The 16,738-nt window shown below is 41.8% G+C and overlaps 1 protein-coding gene across 1 annotated transcript in view; it reads left to right on the plus strand.

The window, feature by feature from the left end:
- The first annotated feature begins 7,934 nt into the window (after positions 1-7,934).
- NSF (N-ethylmaleimide sensitive factor, vesicle fusing ATPase) overlaps positions 7,935-16,738 on the plus strand; it is a 142,469-nt gene continuing 133,665 nt past the window's right edge. The window contains exon 1 of the mRNA XM_070561754.1: positions 7,935-8,150. Within this exon, the coding sequence (XP_070417855.1) occupies positions 7,950-8,150 (201 nt within the window). The 5' untranslated portion in view covers positions 7,935-7,949. The remainder of the gene's footprint in view (positions 8,151-16,738) is intronic.

A 16,738-nucleotide genomic window follows, 5' to 3' on the forward strand; every position in this document is an offset into this window, starting at 1 on the left:
CAATACGGCGCGCGACCAATCAAAAGAGCAGAAGGATTTCCGATTTACTCCGCCAATCAACTGGGAAAAATCCCCTAGATTCAACTAACCCCGGGAGCATTCGGGCCAACCGGGTGGGGACCTGTGGGCAGGGCCAAGTTCAGAGAGATATTTAAAGAAATTTGCCGCGGTTGAGCTAAAAGTAGAAACTAGTTTGGGCGGTGTTCAGTGTAGGAAATACCCAGACACCGGCACCGAAATTAGGCATACGGAAGGTTTCCTATTCAGTCTGAAGCTAGGCTGCCGCCCTGCTTCCAAACAGATTTTCAACAGTTGGGGAAAATACTAGCCACCTGCACCTTCGTTCAGACGTCTCAGAACCACAGTCCTCACTTCCTGAGAAATGCTCTCAATAACTCCGCCGCTTAAACGCCAACTTGGTTAACTAAAAAGGTTACAAACGCTTGTAAGTGGTACATAACCGTACATAATAGTGAATAATAAAAAAAAACTAACGTCTGTTGAACGCGTAATATACGCCAGGAAATATGTCAAGGACTTCACCTGCATGACCATAACGCCCCGTGAGTTAGAAACTATTATCGTTCCCATTTTACAAAGAGGAAAATTAAGTAGCCGAGCAGAGATTCAAGCCTAGGACTGTCTGACGCCTTAATCCTTTAACTAAATACTTTCCTATCCACATTGTATATATGAGGGTAAATACAAGTACATGTGAGAGGTTGTTCCACATGACTTCTTTAAAGTAATTTTTTCTGACTATAAAAAATTATACGTAGTCATTTTTTAAAGTATAATGAAAACAAAGGCACGCCCTACCAGAAAGAAAGAGAAGAAAAGAAGGAGAAAAGAAAAACCACTCATCGTCTTATCATCCAGAGGCAATCACTGTTAGCATTTTGGTTTATTTCTTTCCAGTCATTTTTCCATGCAGTTTTTACATAGTTCAGATTACGAATACATACAATTTTGTCTTTTTCCACTTAACATCTTAATTTGAACATTTTTCACAGTCTTTAACATATTTCTTAAACGTTTTTGATACCTGTGTGATATTCCATCATGTGGATATACCCTGATTTATTTAATCATCTTAATGTAGTTCAATATTTACATTAAGTTTTTCTGTTATGAATAATGTTGCAGTGAACATCTTTTTTTTTTTGCTCCCCTGCATTCCTTGCTATTTTTTTAGAAAAGAATTCTGAAAGTGGAATCACTGGGTCAAAACATGAAGATTTTTGAGGCTCTTGGTACACATTACATTGACAAATTGTTTTCTGAGTAGATTATACAAATTTACATTCCCATCAACCAAGTGAAAGTCATGCTTATTTCCTCAATTGGTAAGCTCTTTTTAAAAAGAGGGTTTTTACTGTTTTGTTTTGCTTACAAATTTGATAACCAAAAAAAAAAGAGGTGCCTCATGTTAGTTTAATTTTCGTTTATTTGATTACTTGTTATTTTTTCCCAAATGTTTACTAGTATTTTTATTTCATGTACTATAAGTGATCTATTCGTGTCCTGCTGACTTCCAAGACAAAGATGTAAAGTTGTTTTGCCAGCAACTATGAAGCTTGTGAGTTTCAATGGAGTCATCATAACCTGAAAAAAGGTAAAATAGCAAAGATAAGATTGTATACCTACCATTGTATGTACCCATGGAAGGAATATTTGGGCTGATAATAATAGAGCTTTGTCCCTCCACCTCTCACAACCTGAGAATATGCATTATTTTCACAAGATCTGCATCATGCCTGTGAATAAAACAGAGTCCTTGCCCATACAGCGCTCACTTGCTAAAGGATTACAACCATATAGATACATACATATACAAACATATTTTTATATATATATTACATATATGTTTTATACATACAGAGGTTTCATATATGCGTGAAGAATGTATGGGGGGAGGCTAGAAGAAAATAGACCTAACTCACTAGTGATTGTGTTCAAGAGGTAGGGTTGTGATTTTTTTTTAAGTGATTGAGAGAAAATGTTATACTAATTTTATAATGCAAAACTCAAGTTATTTTTAAAAAATACAAAACTCTGGCAATTAGGAAGGAGGGTTAGTAGAAATCATGATAGCTGCTCAGGGGAAGTTTATCAAGTGCAAACTGTGATGACAATAAACACAAATTGCTTATGAAGATATTGATTAAGCGGGGACTTTTTCTTCATAGAAAACACTTCTTGCCAATATAATGTTATTTGTACAGCGTGGAAAGTACAAAGTGCTCTTGAGAGAAGCAGAGAGAGAATTTCACCCTGAGAAACATTTTATTTGGCGATGGCTCCCCATCTCTGAATTAGACTTTAAAATTGTTAATCGTGTGACTAGCATTAGTCAGAGTATTCTCGGTAGTGTAGTCAGCATCTGCTGTTTAGTTGCTGGGTCTGGTGCTGAATGTATTAGGTACTCTACAATAATTATCTCATCTAATTCCCACGCGAAAACATTTCAGTTTAGAGAGTTTAAATGTCACACGGTATTCCCAGACTGCCTTTCCCCAAGTATCACGAAACTTGCCCCTCTATTCTGGTTACACTTCTGCTCCAGAGATGTCCTCTCCCTCTCTTAGAAAGCCCTGCTGTATGTATTCCTTGCCCTAAACGCAGCCCTCCAGCAAACTCTTCCTTAGGAGAAACCTTAGGACACACCTTCACTTTTTTCTCAGAAGCCCGCCCAGAGAACAGGTAGCCAATATAGTCATCTCAGCTGTGCTTTGTGGGCCTCTAGTGTCTTAAGTTTCTAGGCAACTCAGCCCCCTCCAGGAGACTGACTTCCTCCTCTCAAGATGCACAAAAGCTCATCAGACCCGTATGTGAATAATCTCTTTTCAAAGAGCAGGCAGCTCTCTGGACCCACAATGTTAACATGCGAGGGTTAAGCAGCCTGGCAAGTGCATTGGGGCTCGCACTAAAGGATCATCTGGTTTCTGTAGCAACGTTTGTTCCTTTCCACGGAGGATTCTATCATCTTTCCTGCCCACTCAGACTTTCCAGAATGAATTGATTTTTGTGGGTATAGCGGTTTGTCCTTGATCCTCCAAAGAGAAAAGACATATTCATCAAAAAAAAAAAAAGGAAGAAAAAAGAAAAACACACCTGACTACGGCTAGAATGCTGCATTGCATCAGCTGGTCTTCCTTTCCTTTAAAATTCCACATCCTTTCTCCATTTTGCTCCATTCTCTAGCCTTATGCATCATTTTGGGAAATAGATTTCTCTGACAGAAAACAAACAGATGGCAATTCCATCTTCCTAAAACTGGCTATGATGAGGCTGTGAAATGAAGTTTTCACAAGGCTCACTGAAAGCCTGGGCTTAGGGCGTGGGTGGCTGGCCTGGGGGTCATGATCGGAGGGGCAGGAATAAAGACTGCTACCCACGCACAGTTCCCCAGAGAGATGTCACAGTCTCTGAAATGTCATCATTAGAGGTTTGTTTCCTCGGGCTAGACATTGCTCTTCTTGGCAATATTCTCTTAAATTTCATATACTCCTGGGAAGAGTAATAGACTGTAACTAATGCTGAAAGAACTTAGGGACGAGAGGGCCGGCCCAGCGGCGCAGTGATTAAGTTCGCACGTTCCTCTTCGGTGGCCTGGGGTTCTCTGGCCTGGATCCCGGGTGCGGACATGGCACCACTTGGCACGCCATGCTGTGGTAGGCGTCCCACATAGAAAGTAGAGGAAGATGGGCACGGATGTTAGCTCAGGGCCAGTATTCCTCAGCAAAATGAGGAGGAGCAGTTAGCTCAGGGCTGATCTTCCTCAAAAAAAAAAAGAAAAAGAATGAAAAAATGTTTAAAATATTAAAAAAACCCAAAAAACTTGGGAAAGAGAGGAGGAGTTGCAGAGGGAAACGTATAAAAGGGCCTATGAAGAGCACCTTTGTCTGCTTCACAACAACATCTTCTGCAAGAGGGGCTGTGCAGGTCCTTGTCACACACACACACACACACACACACCACACAGCCACTGGAGGACGCCCTCTGATATTTACATGCAGTGGCGAATTCCCGGCACAGCACTGTTCCTTAAAACACCTGCCTGCAGTCCTGCTGAAAGATCTTGAAACCCACGCCTTGAAGGGACTGAACACCCCTCTCTGTCCCCAGCGCCATTGTTTAACCCTAGAGTTTCCACAGACTTAAAGGTGGTTTTCCTTTGGTTAACGTGGAAATCACCAAAAGGCTGCACTTTTTTGTTAAATAAGCTGGATGCCAGGGAATCAGTTCACTTTTATGTAATTTAATATTGCTCTCACTCCTCAAAACACAGAAGAAATTTATTTTTCCACCAGTTAAGTTGTTACCACAACTGTTACAACCAACACATCTAAGTGACCAAAAAGTTAACTCAGCCTCATTCCAATGGAGCACTTATTAAGTGATGTTTAATGGGACATAATATGAATGTAGAATTATGTCCATGCAGTCTTCAAGTCTTTGAATCAGGCCTCCACCTATAGATGCTGGTTACCTATCAGGGGGCAACAGGTGATACCCAGTTTTACCATGTAAAAACCTGGAATTGCTTCCTTGTCACTGACAGGAAGCAATAGGATGTGCATATGCATATGCATGTGTATATATATATATATATATATATATATATATATATATGAAGAGATTTATTTTAAGGAATTGACTCATGCAATTGTGCAGGCTTGATGAATTTAAAAATCTAATGGGGGAGGTTGGCAAGCTGGAGATTCAGGGAAGAATTGCAGTTCAAGTCCAAAGGCAGTCTGCTGGAGAATCCCCTCTTGCTCCCAGGAGATCAGCCTTTGGTGCAATTCAGGCCTTCACCTAATTAGATGAGGACCACATATATTATAGAGAGCAATCTGCTTTACTCAAAGTCTATGGATTTACTGTAAATCTCATCCAGAAGTACCCTTATGGAAACATCCAGAATAACATTCATCCAAGTGTCAGGCACCGTGGCCCAGCCAAGTTAACACATAAAATTAACCATCACACTGGGTAGCTGTGTTAAGCAAGAGCTGACCTTGGTCAAACCCTTACCCCTCTCCCCACATGCCTCACTGTGCTTTATCCTGGGTCCTGCTATCTCCTTTTCATCATGTTCTCTCCTCATCTTTCAGGTACCTAGCACCCCTTTCCTCTTTGAGCCTATCCCTAGTCCCACCTCATCCACCTCCTGCCCCCCTAAAAAGCCCTCCAGCCCTTAGAAAATGATGTTTGCCATTTACACTTTAGGTCAAATTTAAATCATTGTTAGCTGTCTTACGTGTTTTCTCACTGTAAAAGGAAAGCATATTAAAAGGATTTCAGGGACAATGAAGAACTGAGGGAGGTATTTTTTTTTTTGAGGAAGGGAAAGAAAGTGACTAACTCACAGACATGAAGACAAAGAAGGACAACCAGATTTTGCCAAAGACAGAAACCAAGTAAACTGCAGGGATGTAGATAACTAGTGGATGATCTAGTGGATTTCAGGGTGTCAGGAAATCAGCTCTAGCTATTTGCTATCCTTCTTCATCAGGACAGTCAAGATTGTAGTTGCATGGGAGAGAGAGATCATCGGATCGATTTTGGGTTCTGTGCTCCCTCTTGGGCCAGGGAGGGAGAGGTACTTTGTCTCACAATGCTTCCAAGGCTGCAGGAACTGGGGGAGCTGTGGCCAGACAAAGGGGGAATGGATTTGGGGCAGCAAAAATATTTGTTGTCTATTGACTATCACGCAAGGATTGCTCAGGAGGTGATGCAGAATCAGTTCTGCTGTTTCTAAGATGACCTTGAATATCAGAGCAAGGCACAGATGGGATGTGCAGACACATGACAACCTGGAGCAATGTCTCAGAATCTGTCCCCTCCAGCTGAGTGCCAAGCACCATAAGGACAAGGGCTCATGTCGCCCTATAGTTTCTTTGGTAGATTCTGCAGGGCTGTACACATGATTCTACTGAATTTATACTACTTGTGAGAGGATACAAAGAGATATGCTTGTCATGGGTAGATATGTTTACAAGCTGACACAGTGGAAACTTTCCAGCAGGCCTATCTTTCCTAGATGATAAACATTCCTCCTTGTTCGTTGGAGAGGTTGAAGACGTTTTCACTTGCAATCTAGCTTACCTAGTAAAACAAGACAACAAAGCAGTTGCATAGATAAGTATGTTTGCATTATCCTCTGGCCTTGAAAATAATGTCAGATCATTGCACTGAGAGCCAATGTCATCTTCTGGATCCAGTAATTATTTGGGCAAAATCTCTTTGATTTATAGATTCAAATTCAAAGTATCAAAAAATGTAAGACACAACTGTTAAGTTCATCTAATTATACCTCTCACTTTAGAAATAAGGAAACTAGGGCTCCGAGGAGTGAAGGGACATGGTGAGTGAGTGGCAGAGCAAGGAAAAGGACAAGAATCTAAGCTTCCTGAGTCCCCAGTCTATTCTAATTATTTTTATAGCTTTTAAAGTTAATAGATCAGAGTTCAATCAGTTCCCTTTCTTGATAAACTCTCTGATCCACTGATGATTTAGTTAACGCAATGACAACCAACATGAGGCATAAACTGTAAGAGAAGCAAAAAATTTATTTGGGGTCTCAAGAAATGCTATTCAGGAGACACAGATTCAAGTAGAAACTCAAACATGCTCTGGTTACAGGAGATGGGCTCAGGGGTTTTATGGGAAAAAGGGAGGAAGATGTAAGTTGTATGAAGAAAGAGTTCACTGGTGCTCGAGGAGGTAAGGCTAGTTTTATACTTCATTGATTGGTTAGCAATTTGGTCATCAGCAAAGCCCAGTTTTCTCAGTCCCTTCAAACAGGATATTCTTATCCTTACTTCTTGGAGTGTTGACAGTTTGGTCTAGTTTGGAAAATAAAGAAACCAAGATTCAAGGCAATTCCTCTGAAGCGGCTGCTCGCGCTCTCTTTTAACACGGGTCGCCTCATGTCAACTTTCACAATCTGGTTCTCAGGTACTTGCCTGACTTTTTTCTTCTGTCCGTGGCCCATCTCCAGGTCACTTACTGATTTTCATTAGTCCTCAATTTTAAATCGCTAAGCATGCCCAGCTCTTCTAATTCTTTCTTTCCTCTCCTCATGTTGGAAAAAACTTTTTTTCTAATTAACTGTGAGAAATGAAAGAACAAATCCTATTGTTTCTTATTGTCTTGCGGAAATATGAAGCGAAATATAAACTAGCGGGGGCAACAAAAGCGTCGAAGAACCCATTCGACATAATCTCCCTTATGTAACAGTAACAGGAGGGTACTGCTGTTACTATTATTACCATCTATTCTGAGATTCCAGCGAGGAAATGGCATGGTAGGAAACATTGAGGTAAAAAAAGAGGCCGAATTTAGGGCATTTTTCTTCAAATTTCAATATATGTATGGCCTAAAATGAAACAACACTGGGGAATGGCAAAGCCTGTTGAAGATAAAAATTACCTTTATAAATAAGTATAGTTAATAATAAAATACAAAACATATAAAATAAAGATATAGAAATAATCACAATTCACTTTTAAATTTGAAGAAAATACTGAGTTTTCGAGGCTACACGTAAGCTCCGTGTAAACGCCAACGTTGACCACTTCCAGGAGCTGGGAAAACAAGTCCGCCTACGGAGAAAAGTCTGCATTGACGCAGGACTTAAACTCAGAAGCAGCCCCCGGATGCCCCTGTTCCTTGGGGGCGGGCCAGGACGGCGCGGGGGGCGCTCCTGCACATCTTCCCGTTTCAGCAGGTCTGGAAGCATCACACTAAAAGGCCAGCAAAGGGGAAAGAGCAGCCGGCAAAGAGAGGAAGGCGCTAAGTGATGAAAGCATCAAAGGGCTTGCCACAAAGGGCCAGCTGTGGGGAGACGCGCAAAGCAAGCCCCCGAGGAACTGGCCGGCGGACACGTACTCTCCGCAAACGCAGTCACTGCACCAGCCGCCCCCCTGCTCGCGCCCAAAATGGCGCCACCGCCCCGCGCGCCCCCGGCGGCCGCCGAGCCCGTGCGCGCGCCCTGCGGGGCGGGGGCGCCGGGAACGCGGCCGGGCGCGGGCGCGCGCGCAGCTTCACGGCGGCTGTGCGCATGCGCGGCGGGGGCGGGCTCTGCCGAGCACGGAGCTGCAGCCGCGGAGCCGGACGTGTCCGCGAAGATGGCGGGCCGGGTGAGTGCCGGACCCGGAGCGGCGGCTCGAGGCGGGGTCGCCGAGCTCGCGGGCGCTCCGAGGTCCCAGGGGCGGGGGAGTGAGTGTGAGCAAATGGAGGGTGGAGGGGGCGGCCAGCCAGAGAAGGACTTGAGGGTGAGAAGGGGGAGCGGTGGCAGGGATGAGCCCTCCTCAGAAACTCCATCCCCCTGAGGAAGCTCGAGGGCAGGTGACCCCCTCGCTCCCCGAGTCTCCTGCGTCTCCCCTGATTCTCCCTCTCTATCCCTGGGGGCTTGTTCCTAGCGTCCCTGAGGCAGTCGCAGGACCGCGGCCGTCCCAGACCCGTCTGACGGGCTCTGGGGGTTTCTCCGCACCTCCTGGCGAGAGCTTGTTAGATGCAGCCTCCGGGATCCGTCTGCGGGGGATCCGTCTGCTGCACTGGGGCCAGGGCTGTGGGAAGGATCGTCAGGAACCCATTTCTCGTTCTTCACGATAAGAGGTCTTGCGGACGGAGGAGGGGGTGCAAATGACTTTTAGCGTCAAACCCCCACCATCTGGGGGACCTGTCACTGTCGGACCAGGCAGGAATGCCTTTCGCTTGGAGTGGCGATGGTTTTCTTTTATGAATGACAGTCGTTTCAAAGGCAGCAGGATATGTTATAGTTTCAGGGTTTTAAATTTTACTTCCTCCTCTAGCTCTCGGAGCGCGGTGCGGTGTGGGTTTGGCGAGGGCAGATAGGACCGGTTCTGTGCTACATTGCAGCGTGCGTTGAGCCGAAAGCTCTGTGAGGGATGGGTCTTGCCCAGAGATTACACTGGTCATAAACCTGGGGACATGAACTGCGTCATTAGGGGATAAGGATGTGCTTGACTGGTGTATTTATACCGGAATATTTGAATAAGTTTGCATAGATTTATGCATACATGCAAATATCCTTCCAAAAGGAAATTGTAAGTCATGAGATTCTAGAGTGAGAGGAGACCTTAAAGGTCATTTGATTCGGCCTCTTTCTCTTCCTTTCCCCCATAGCCTCTCTTTTTTATCTAAGGCTACTCAATCCACCTGTGCTTCAGCGTCTGTCTGTTCCCACCTTGTCACGAACCCCATTCCTGTGTATTCACTGGCTCCCTCCTAACATATTCAGGCTTCTCCCATCTTGAACCAAACTCTCCTTCCATCTCCACAGCTGTCACCTTTTCTGTTCCCACTTCACAGCCGGAAATCTTGGTAGGGTTGTCCACGTTTATTGTCTCCCATTTCCCTACCACCTACTCACCCCTCAACCCACCGTGGTCTGATTTCTAGCCCTGTCATCCCACTGAAATGTGTCCGTAGACTTAACTGACATTTTTCGTTCCTTGTCTTACTTGATGCCTCAACAGCATTTGACCTTGTTGACCCATTGCCTCCTTAATGGAAAATGCTCTTCCCATGGCTTCTGTGAAGCCTTGCTCCTGTTTTTACTCATACCCCTGTTTTGCAGACTCACCCTCCTTTACCCTGTTTTCGATGCAGATATTCTTCCAGGCTCTCTTCGCTCTCTCTATTGTCTCCTCAGGCAGTCTCTTCTAAGCCCACAGCTTCGACTACTATCTATATGCCAAAGATTCTCAAATTTTACTCCCCGTCCAGACCTATCCTTTAAATTCCAGATCAATATGTCATACTGCCTATTTAAAAACAAGCTGCCTCACAAGCCATGCTATGGCAGGGGTCCCACATATAAAGTAGAGGAAGATGGGCATGGATGTTAGATCAGGGCCAGTCTTCCTCAGCAAAAAAGAGGAGGATTGGCAGCAGATGTTAGCTCAGGGCTAATCTTCCTAAAAAAAAAAAAAGTGCCTCAGACTCAACTTATTCAAATCCTAACCCATGATCTTAGCCCACCTAATCCCTGTATTTCCTATTTCAGTGAATGGCATCACCATCCATCCGCTTATATAGGCTGGAAACCTGGGGGGGCCAGGGGGCAGGAGGGGTCATCCTTTATATCCTCCTCTCTCTCACCACATCCTCTGCCCCCAGTAAAATTCGTCACTGAGTTCTGTCCCCCCCGTCCTTTGAGGGATGTTATTAGGGCCAAAGAATCTGGCTTGGGACATTGCTTATTTAAACTATACCCAGATCACCTGCTGGACTGGTCACATGGGTTCTGTCATTTTAACATCCTAAAAATCTCTCCAACCTGTCCACCTCTCCACATGTTCTTTTCCACCTCCTTTTCCCAAACTCCTGTCATTTCTGGTCTGGACACCTGCGGGAAGCTCCCAAGGGGTCTCCTTGTGGTATTCTGCACATTGCTTGTTCCTTCCCTTGCCCACTGCTAGTTAAACCCCTCCCTCAATAGTATCCCATTACTTTTGGGAGAAGACCACATCCTCACCTGGGCCTTTAAGGCCCTTTGTAGTTCTGCTCCTGCCTCTCTCCATCACCCCCTGACGCTCTATGCTCAGGTTATGTAAGCCTTTCAAGCCCTTGAACCTACCGGAGTTTCTCTTACCAGTTTCTCTTACCGCAAGGTCTTTGCATATGCTGTTTCCTTTCAAAATGCTCTGCTCCCAGCCATTTACCTCCTACTCACGGATTGCTCAGCTACTCAAGAGAAGCCTGTTCGGATCTCAGACTACAAGTCGGCATCCTTTGTTATTGCTCTTGAAGAACTGTAATTCCTTTCCTTAGAGTTTTCTGTTTGTCATTTTAAATTTATTAGTGCAATTATTTGCCTCTATCACTAGACTTTACCTTCCTTGAAAGCAGAGACCAGGTCAGTTTTTTACTCACTGTCACCATCCGTGCTTTGCACACTGCCTGGGACCTGGGTAATCAATACATTCTTGTTGAAAATGAATCCAATCTCTGTTCGAATCCTCTGGTGATGGAGGTACGTTGCCATCAGGCTAGCCCATTTTAGTGTCATGTCAGAAGGGTCTTTTCTATTTGGAGTTCCGTGTAACTTTGATACATAGATGTTATTTCTGCTGTTTAGAGCTACGTAGAACTAAACACAATTCCTTTTCTATATGAAAGCTCCTCAAGTATTTGAAGACAGCTTACATATTCCCTCAGATTTTCTCTTTTGCAAGTTAAACATCCGCAATTCCTTGAATAGGCTGTATTCCAAACCCTTCATCATTTAGGTTAGTTTCCTTTGGAAATGCTCTGTTTTGTCAGTGTTTTTTCTAAAATGTGCCCAGGGTGGAACATAGGGATCAGTGAAGAATATCCATGAACTCATTCTCTTGAGCTGGATACCACCATTATTAATACTGGGTAAAATTGTGCTCGCTTTTTTTCTGCAGTAAATCACACTCTTGGCTCATACTGAGCTGACAATCAATTAAAACTTTAACGTTCTTTTAAAATCAACACCCCCACCCCCAGTCTAGGTATTGCACAATTGTTTTATTGAACCTAAGTGTGAGACCTTACATTTATCCCCTTTACAATTCTTTTTTTTAGGTCAGAGCATGTCTGCTACTTGTTGAAGGTCTTCTTGATTCTTGATTTTTTCATGTTATCCAAAATAGTAGCTGTCTCTTCTGCTTTAATAATCATGACTGCTGTGTCTATATTCAAGTCATTGATAAAAGGTAGAATAAGATGGGTCAGAAATAGCCCTTGAACATGCTGCTGGCCACTCTCCTCTGGGCTGACACACATCAACACACTTGGGGTACCATTACTTAACTACAAATGTATCTCATTTAATCCTGACAAAATCACCCTGCACAGTGGGGAGTATTAGCTTGACTTTGTTTTGCTCAGAGAGAGGGGCTCAGTAACTTGCCAGGTTCACAGCCAGCAAGAAGCAGGGTCAGGATTGGAACTCAGGTCGGTTCAATGCTGTTACTTAGTTCACCAACTTAGTTGCTAGGGTATAAAGAAGAGTAGATTTACCTTACCTAGAGCTTTTTGGAGGTTACTGTTAAAGTTTATTTTTCAAAAATTATCTTCTACCTTTTGGAATAGCTAAACACCTTTGGCCCATCTCGGATTGTCTTGTCATTTCTTCAGATAGCCATAATTTCCCAGTAACTACTTATTGATGGTTATCAAATAGAGTTAGTCTTGTTGTAGTATGCTTAGCATGGGTTCTGTATTTCCTTTTTGTGGGAGAAAAGCTGTTTGAGTTATTATTGCCTTTGGTTAGTGTTGATGAAAATAATCCATAACCAATCTATAAATGAAAATTTGGGTGAGTTTATTCTGAGCTGAAATCTGAGGAGCATGGCCCGGGGCCTTTCTTCCCAAAGGAAGAAAGGGCACCGAAGAAGTGGGGTGCACAGAGTGATTATATACCCCCAAACAGGGTGTTTCACATATGATTGAAATGTCCCTCCCACAATAGTCACAAGATTGCCCTGTCAGCACAGCACTTGATGGACACAGCAGGAGGCAAGTCTGTTGTTTCGAGCTGGGTGGTCACAGGTGAGCGCAGCAGTCAGTTCCTAGCCTAAGGAAAGATGCTTAATCCTTAAGGAGACGCCAACGTTGGGAGGGGGAGGGAGGTTGCACCTTTATCTCAAGGGCCTTTGCTCTTGCCATAGGGAATATCTAAAGCAGATATACAATGCATGCTCAACAGCCACGGTCAGGCCCTTTTGGAAAGACAAGGTCAGGCCGAATTAGGTTTATACCAAATGGCTTCTTCATATTCTCCAATATATCCTATTGCTTGCCATTTTTATTTGTCATTAGTTTAGTTAATTTTGGCATTATGACATCATCTTGTGAATGGTAGTTATGTTTACCATGTGGTTGAAGTTTTTTTGTTGTTATCGCTCGTTGTTGGTGGTGGCATCAGTAACCTGTATTCCTTGTCTGTTGCTTTTCCTGGCCAAAAAAGAAAGCATCATATTTAGTTCTTCTAGGAAACTGGCTGAAGAATAACATATGCGATGTTATTCAGTATATAGCATCTAGGTCATCAGAACTTGATTCATCCATAAAATACTTTGAAGCCCGTAATCTGGAAAGTAAGGAACCTAAAAGAAAATAATTTTTATTATTGTTTTAGCGTATTTGCTATATGAGAAAAAATATGAAATGGTAAGTTGGATACATTTTATAAAATGATCAATTGATTTAAACTTGTCTGGTTCCTTTTGGCCTTTCAAAAAGATTCAATAAGGTAATAAGTTTTCTTAGCTATTTTAAATTTTTGCTAGTAATAAAGCAGATTCTAGAGTTATAATTCTTATTGCTTACGCTGAATACAGACTTATTTATAAATGACCTCCACATACAGATAGCTACCACTGCCCCAGGCCTGCACTCTGTCTTTCAGAACGCTCGTGCTGCAGCTGCTCTGGAATCATGGAATCAAAAGTAGAGAAAAGAAAGAATCTGATGTGCAGACTTAATAGCTTAAGACAGCTGCCTCTAGGCAGGGAGAGGCTCCTTAGGAAAGCTACTCTGTTTGGTATTGCTTTCTATGCCCCTTATATTACCACGCCCCACTAATGAAAAGAAAAGAAGAAAGGCTTTCCACATTGCCTAAACTTTTTTGTACTCTATCTTTTAAAATTGCTAGAAATCTCACTGGAGTTTCAGCAGTCCCTTTCTGAAAATATACCCACATTAATACAAATAAAACAAATGGATCACTTTCTTCATAAGTTCTTACACCTAGTTGAGGTAATGTGCTGTGAAGAAATTGGAGTAAGATGGGCCGGCTCAGTGGCGTAGTGGTTAAGTTCGTGTGCTCTGCTTCAGTGGCCTGGGGTTTGCAGGTTCATATCCCGGGCGTAGACCTACACACTGCTCAAGGCGGCGCCCCATATGTAAAGCAGAGGAAGACTGGCACGGATGTTAGCTCAGGGACCCTCTTCCTCAAGCAAAAAGGAGAAGATTGGCAACAGATATTAGCTCAGGGCCAATCTTCCTCACCAAAAAAAAGAAATAGGAGTAAGATGATGTTAAGGAATCTAAGGGAGAGAACTCTCTTAGGAGTTGAAAGGGATGTAGAAAGATGTTAGAGGTAAAATTTACCTAAAGTGCAGTACCACAAGTCAAAACAATCTAAAATGTTTTGTAGTCCTATTTCCTAAATCAATGTTTTGCTCTCCAAAGCATATCAACTTTCTGCAATCTTATATGCAGTAGGTATTGTTTTTATATATTACTTTAGTGGAGAGTTTTAAAAGTATCCTCAAATGCAATACATTTTAGAAAATAAAATTGAACTCTTTACAGCACTATTAAATAGCTTCTTTCTGAAAACCAGAGGAATATATGCTTACGTTCTTTTTTCAGGTATTTAAATCAAGGTGCAAAGGTGTAAGGTGAAAGTATGTTACCGTACTGTTGAAAATTTTTGAAGTGGTAGAACAGTGAGCCCTTGGAAACACCTGCATTGGCAATACATTAGACACTTGCTATAATGTTGTTCTTAAGGGTGCGTACTCTGGTATGGAATTTTAGGTATAAAAATCTCTTAATGGGATCCTTTTTCATACATCAGTATTACTACCCTTGAATGGGCTCTGAATGCCACCTTACACTTCAGTTACCGCCTTCAATTTCCTAGTGATTTAATCTCATAATTTCCGACTTATTTTTTAATGATGAAAATTAAATATTCCTCATGTGGCTATAAGTATTTCTAGAAGCTCTATGCATTTTAAACAGGTATGACTCATATACACTTTAAGAGATTTCAGTACAGCAAATAAGGTAACATATCCATGTGCTCACCATCCAGATTTAAGAAGTCTTAATATATTAAGAAGTCTTAAGTCTAAATATATTTGGGGGCTGGCCCGGTGGCGCAGTGGTTAAGTGCACACATTCTACTTCGGTGGCCCGGGTTTCGCAGGTTCAGATCCAGGTACGGACATGGCCCTGCTTGGCACACCTTGCTGTGGCAGGTGTCCCACATACAAAGTAGAGGAAGTTGGGCACTGATGTGAGCTCAGGGCCAGCCTTCCTCAGCAAAAAGAGGTGGCAGATGTTAGCTCAGGGCTAATCTTCCTAAAAAATAAAAAAAAGCTATTTGCCTCAGATCTTTTAATTTTTAGAAATAAAACATTACAGATCCAGTTGAATCCCCTTTGTATCCCTTCTTGATTCCTCTAACCTTTCCCAGAAATAACCACTATGTAAAGTTGGTATAGATTCTTCCTGTTCACATCTACATATATTTGTGCCCATAGATAATATATTGTTTTGTGTGTTTTTAAAATGTGTATAATGGTGTCGTACTATATATTTCCTTCTGCAACTTGCATTTTTCATTTCAAATGGCATTCGAGACTTAGTCCTGATGATACGTAGAGAGCCAGTTAATTCTGTTTAACTACTGTGTAGTATTTTATTTTGCGAATATACCACTATGAGTTGTTTACTTATCAAAGGACAATTTAGGTGGTTTCTGATTTTGATTTTCCCGGAGTGCACATTATGTTTCCTTACGTACGTATGTCTAAGTTTCTTTAGGATATTTGTCTAGAGACCTAGACGTATGCACTATGTAGAATTGCTATGTAGAATTGCTGGGGGATGAGTTACCTTTGTCTTTACCTGGTTATGCCAGTTTGTGCTCATACCAGCAGTATATAAGTTCTTCTTACTCATGTCCTCTTGCACTTAATATTGCAGACATTTTAATTTTTACAATATGATAGGTATAAAACAATCTTATTGTTTAAATTTGCATTTTTTCCTGATAACTAGTGAGATTGAGCATTTTTAATATTGGTCATTGGGATTTCCTCTTCTGTGAGTTACCCTTGTATGTCCTTTGCCCATTTTTTCTGTTGTGCTGTTAGCTTTTTTTTTTAATTGGTTTGTAAAGTTTTTTCCTTTTTGTGGGGCATAGGGTGTGCTTTGGATTCTACTTCTTTGTTAGTTGCAAATAGTTTCTCCCAAACAGTGGTGATTTTTTTCGTGTTTATAGAGTTTTAGATTTAAATTTTATATAGTTATAATTACCCCTTTTTTTACCTCTAGATTAGTGTGTTTGTGTATTTTTAAAGAAATCTTTCTCCATCTTGAAGTCAGAAAGATTTTCTTCTAAAAGGTTTAAAATTTTGCTTTTCACATTTTGATGTTTAATTCATTTGGGATTTATTTTTGTGTTTGGTGTGATTTAGGAAGTTAATTTTATCTTTTTCATATGTATAGCCAGTTGTCCCAATATCATTTATTGAGTTCATCATTTTTTCTCACTGATTTGTAATGCCATCTCTGTTTGATATCCAGTCTGAGTCTGGACTCTCTTCTGTTTCGTTATTCTGTTTGTCTGTATGTGCACGACTACCACTGTTTTAATTACTGTAGCTGTAAAATTATTCTTGCTATCCGGTAGGGTAAGCCTCCTCCTTATTTTTCTTCATTTTGCATTTCTTGGCCCTTTTCCATATACATTTTAGGAAGAACTTAATCCCTCCTCCTTTAAAAAAGTTATCTTTAAATTTAAATTTATCTTTATCTATCGCTGTTGATTTTGACCTATATTTTTTCTGTATATTTTACAAGGGCAGATACAAAGATCATTTCAATAAAATTTAGCTGAATTACTCTGGGAAGCTGATTTTCTTCTCCTTTTTTTGAAATTAAGCCAAAAAGTGCTAATACTTATCACAACTTTGTGCTCTCTAGATTTGAA

The sequence above is a fragment of the Equus przewalskii genome, chromosome 10 (genome assembly GCF_037783145.1).
Source record: "Equus przewalskii isolate Varuska chromosome 10, EquPr2, whole genome shotgun sequence".
NCBI classification, from domain to species: domain Eukaryota; kingdom Metazoa; phylum Chordata; class Mammalia; order Perissodactyla; family Equidae; genus Equus; species Equus przewalskii.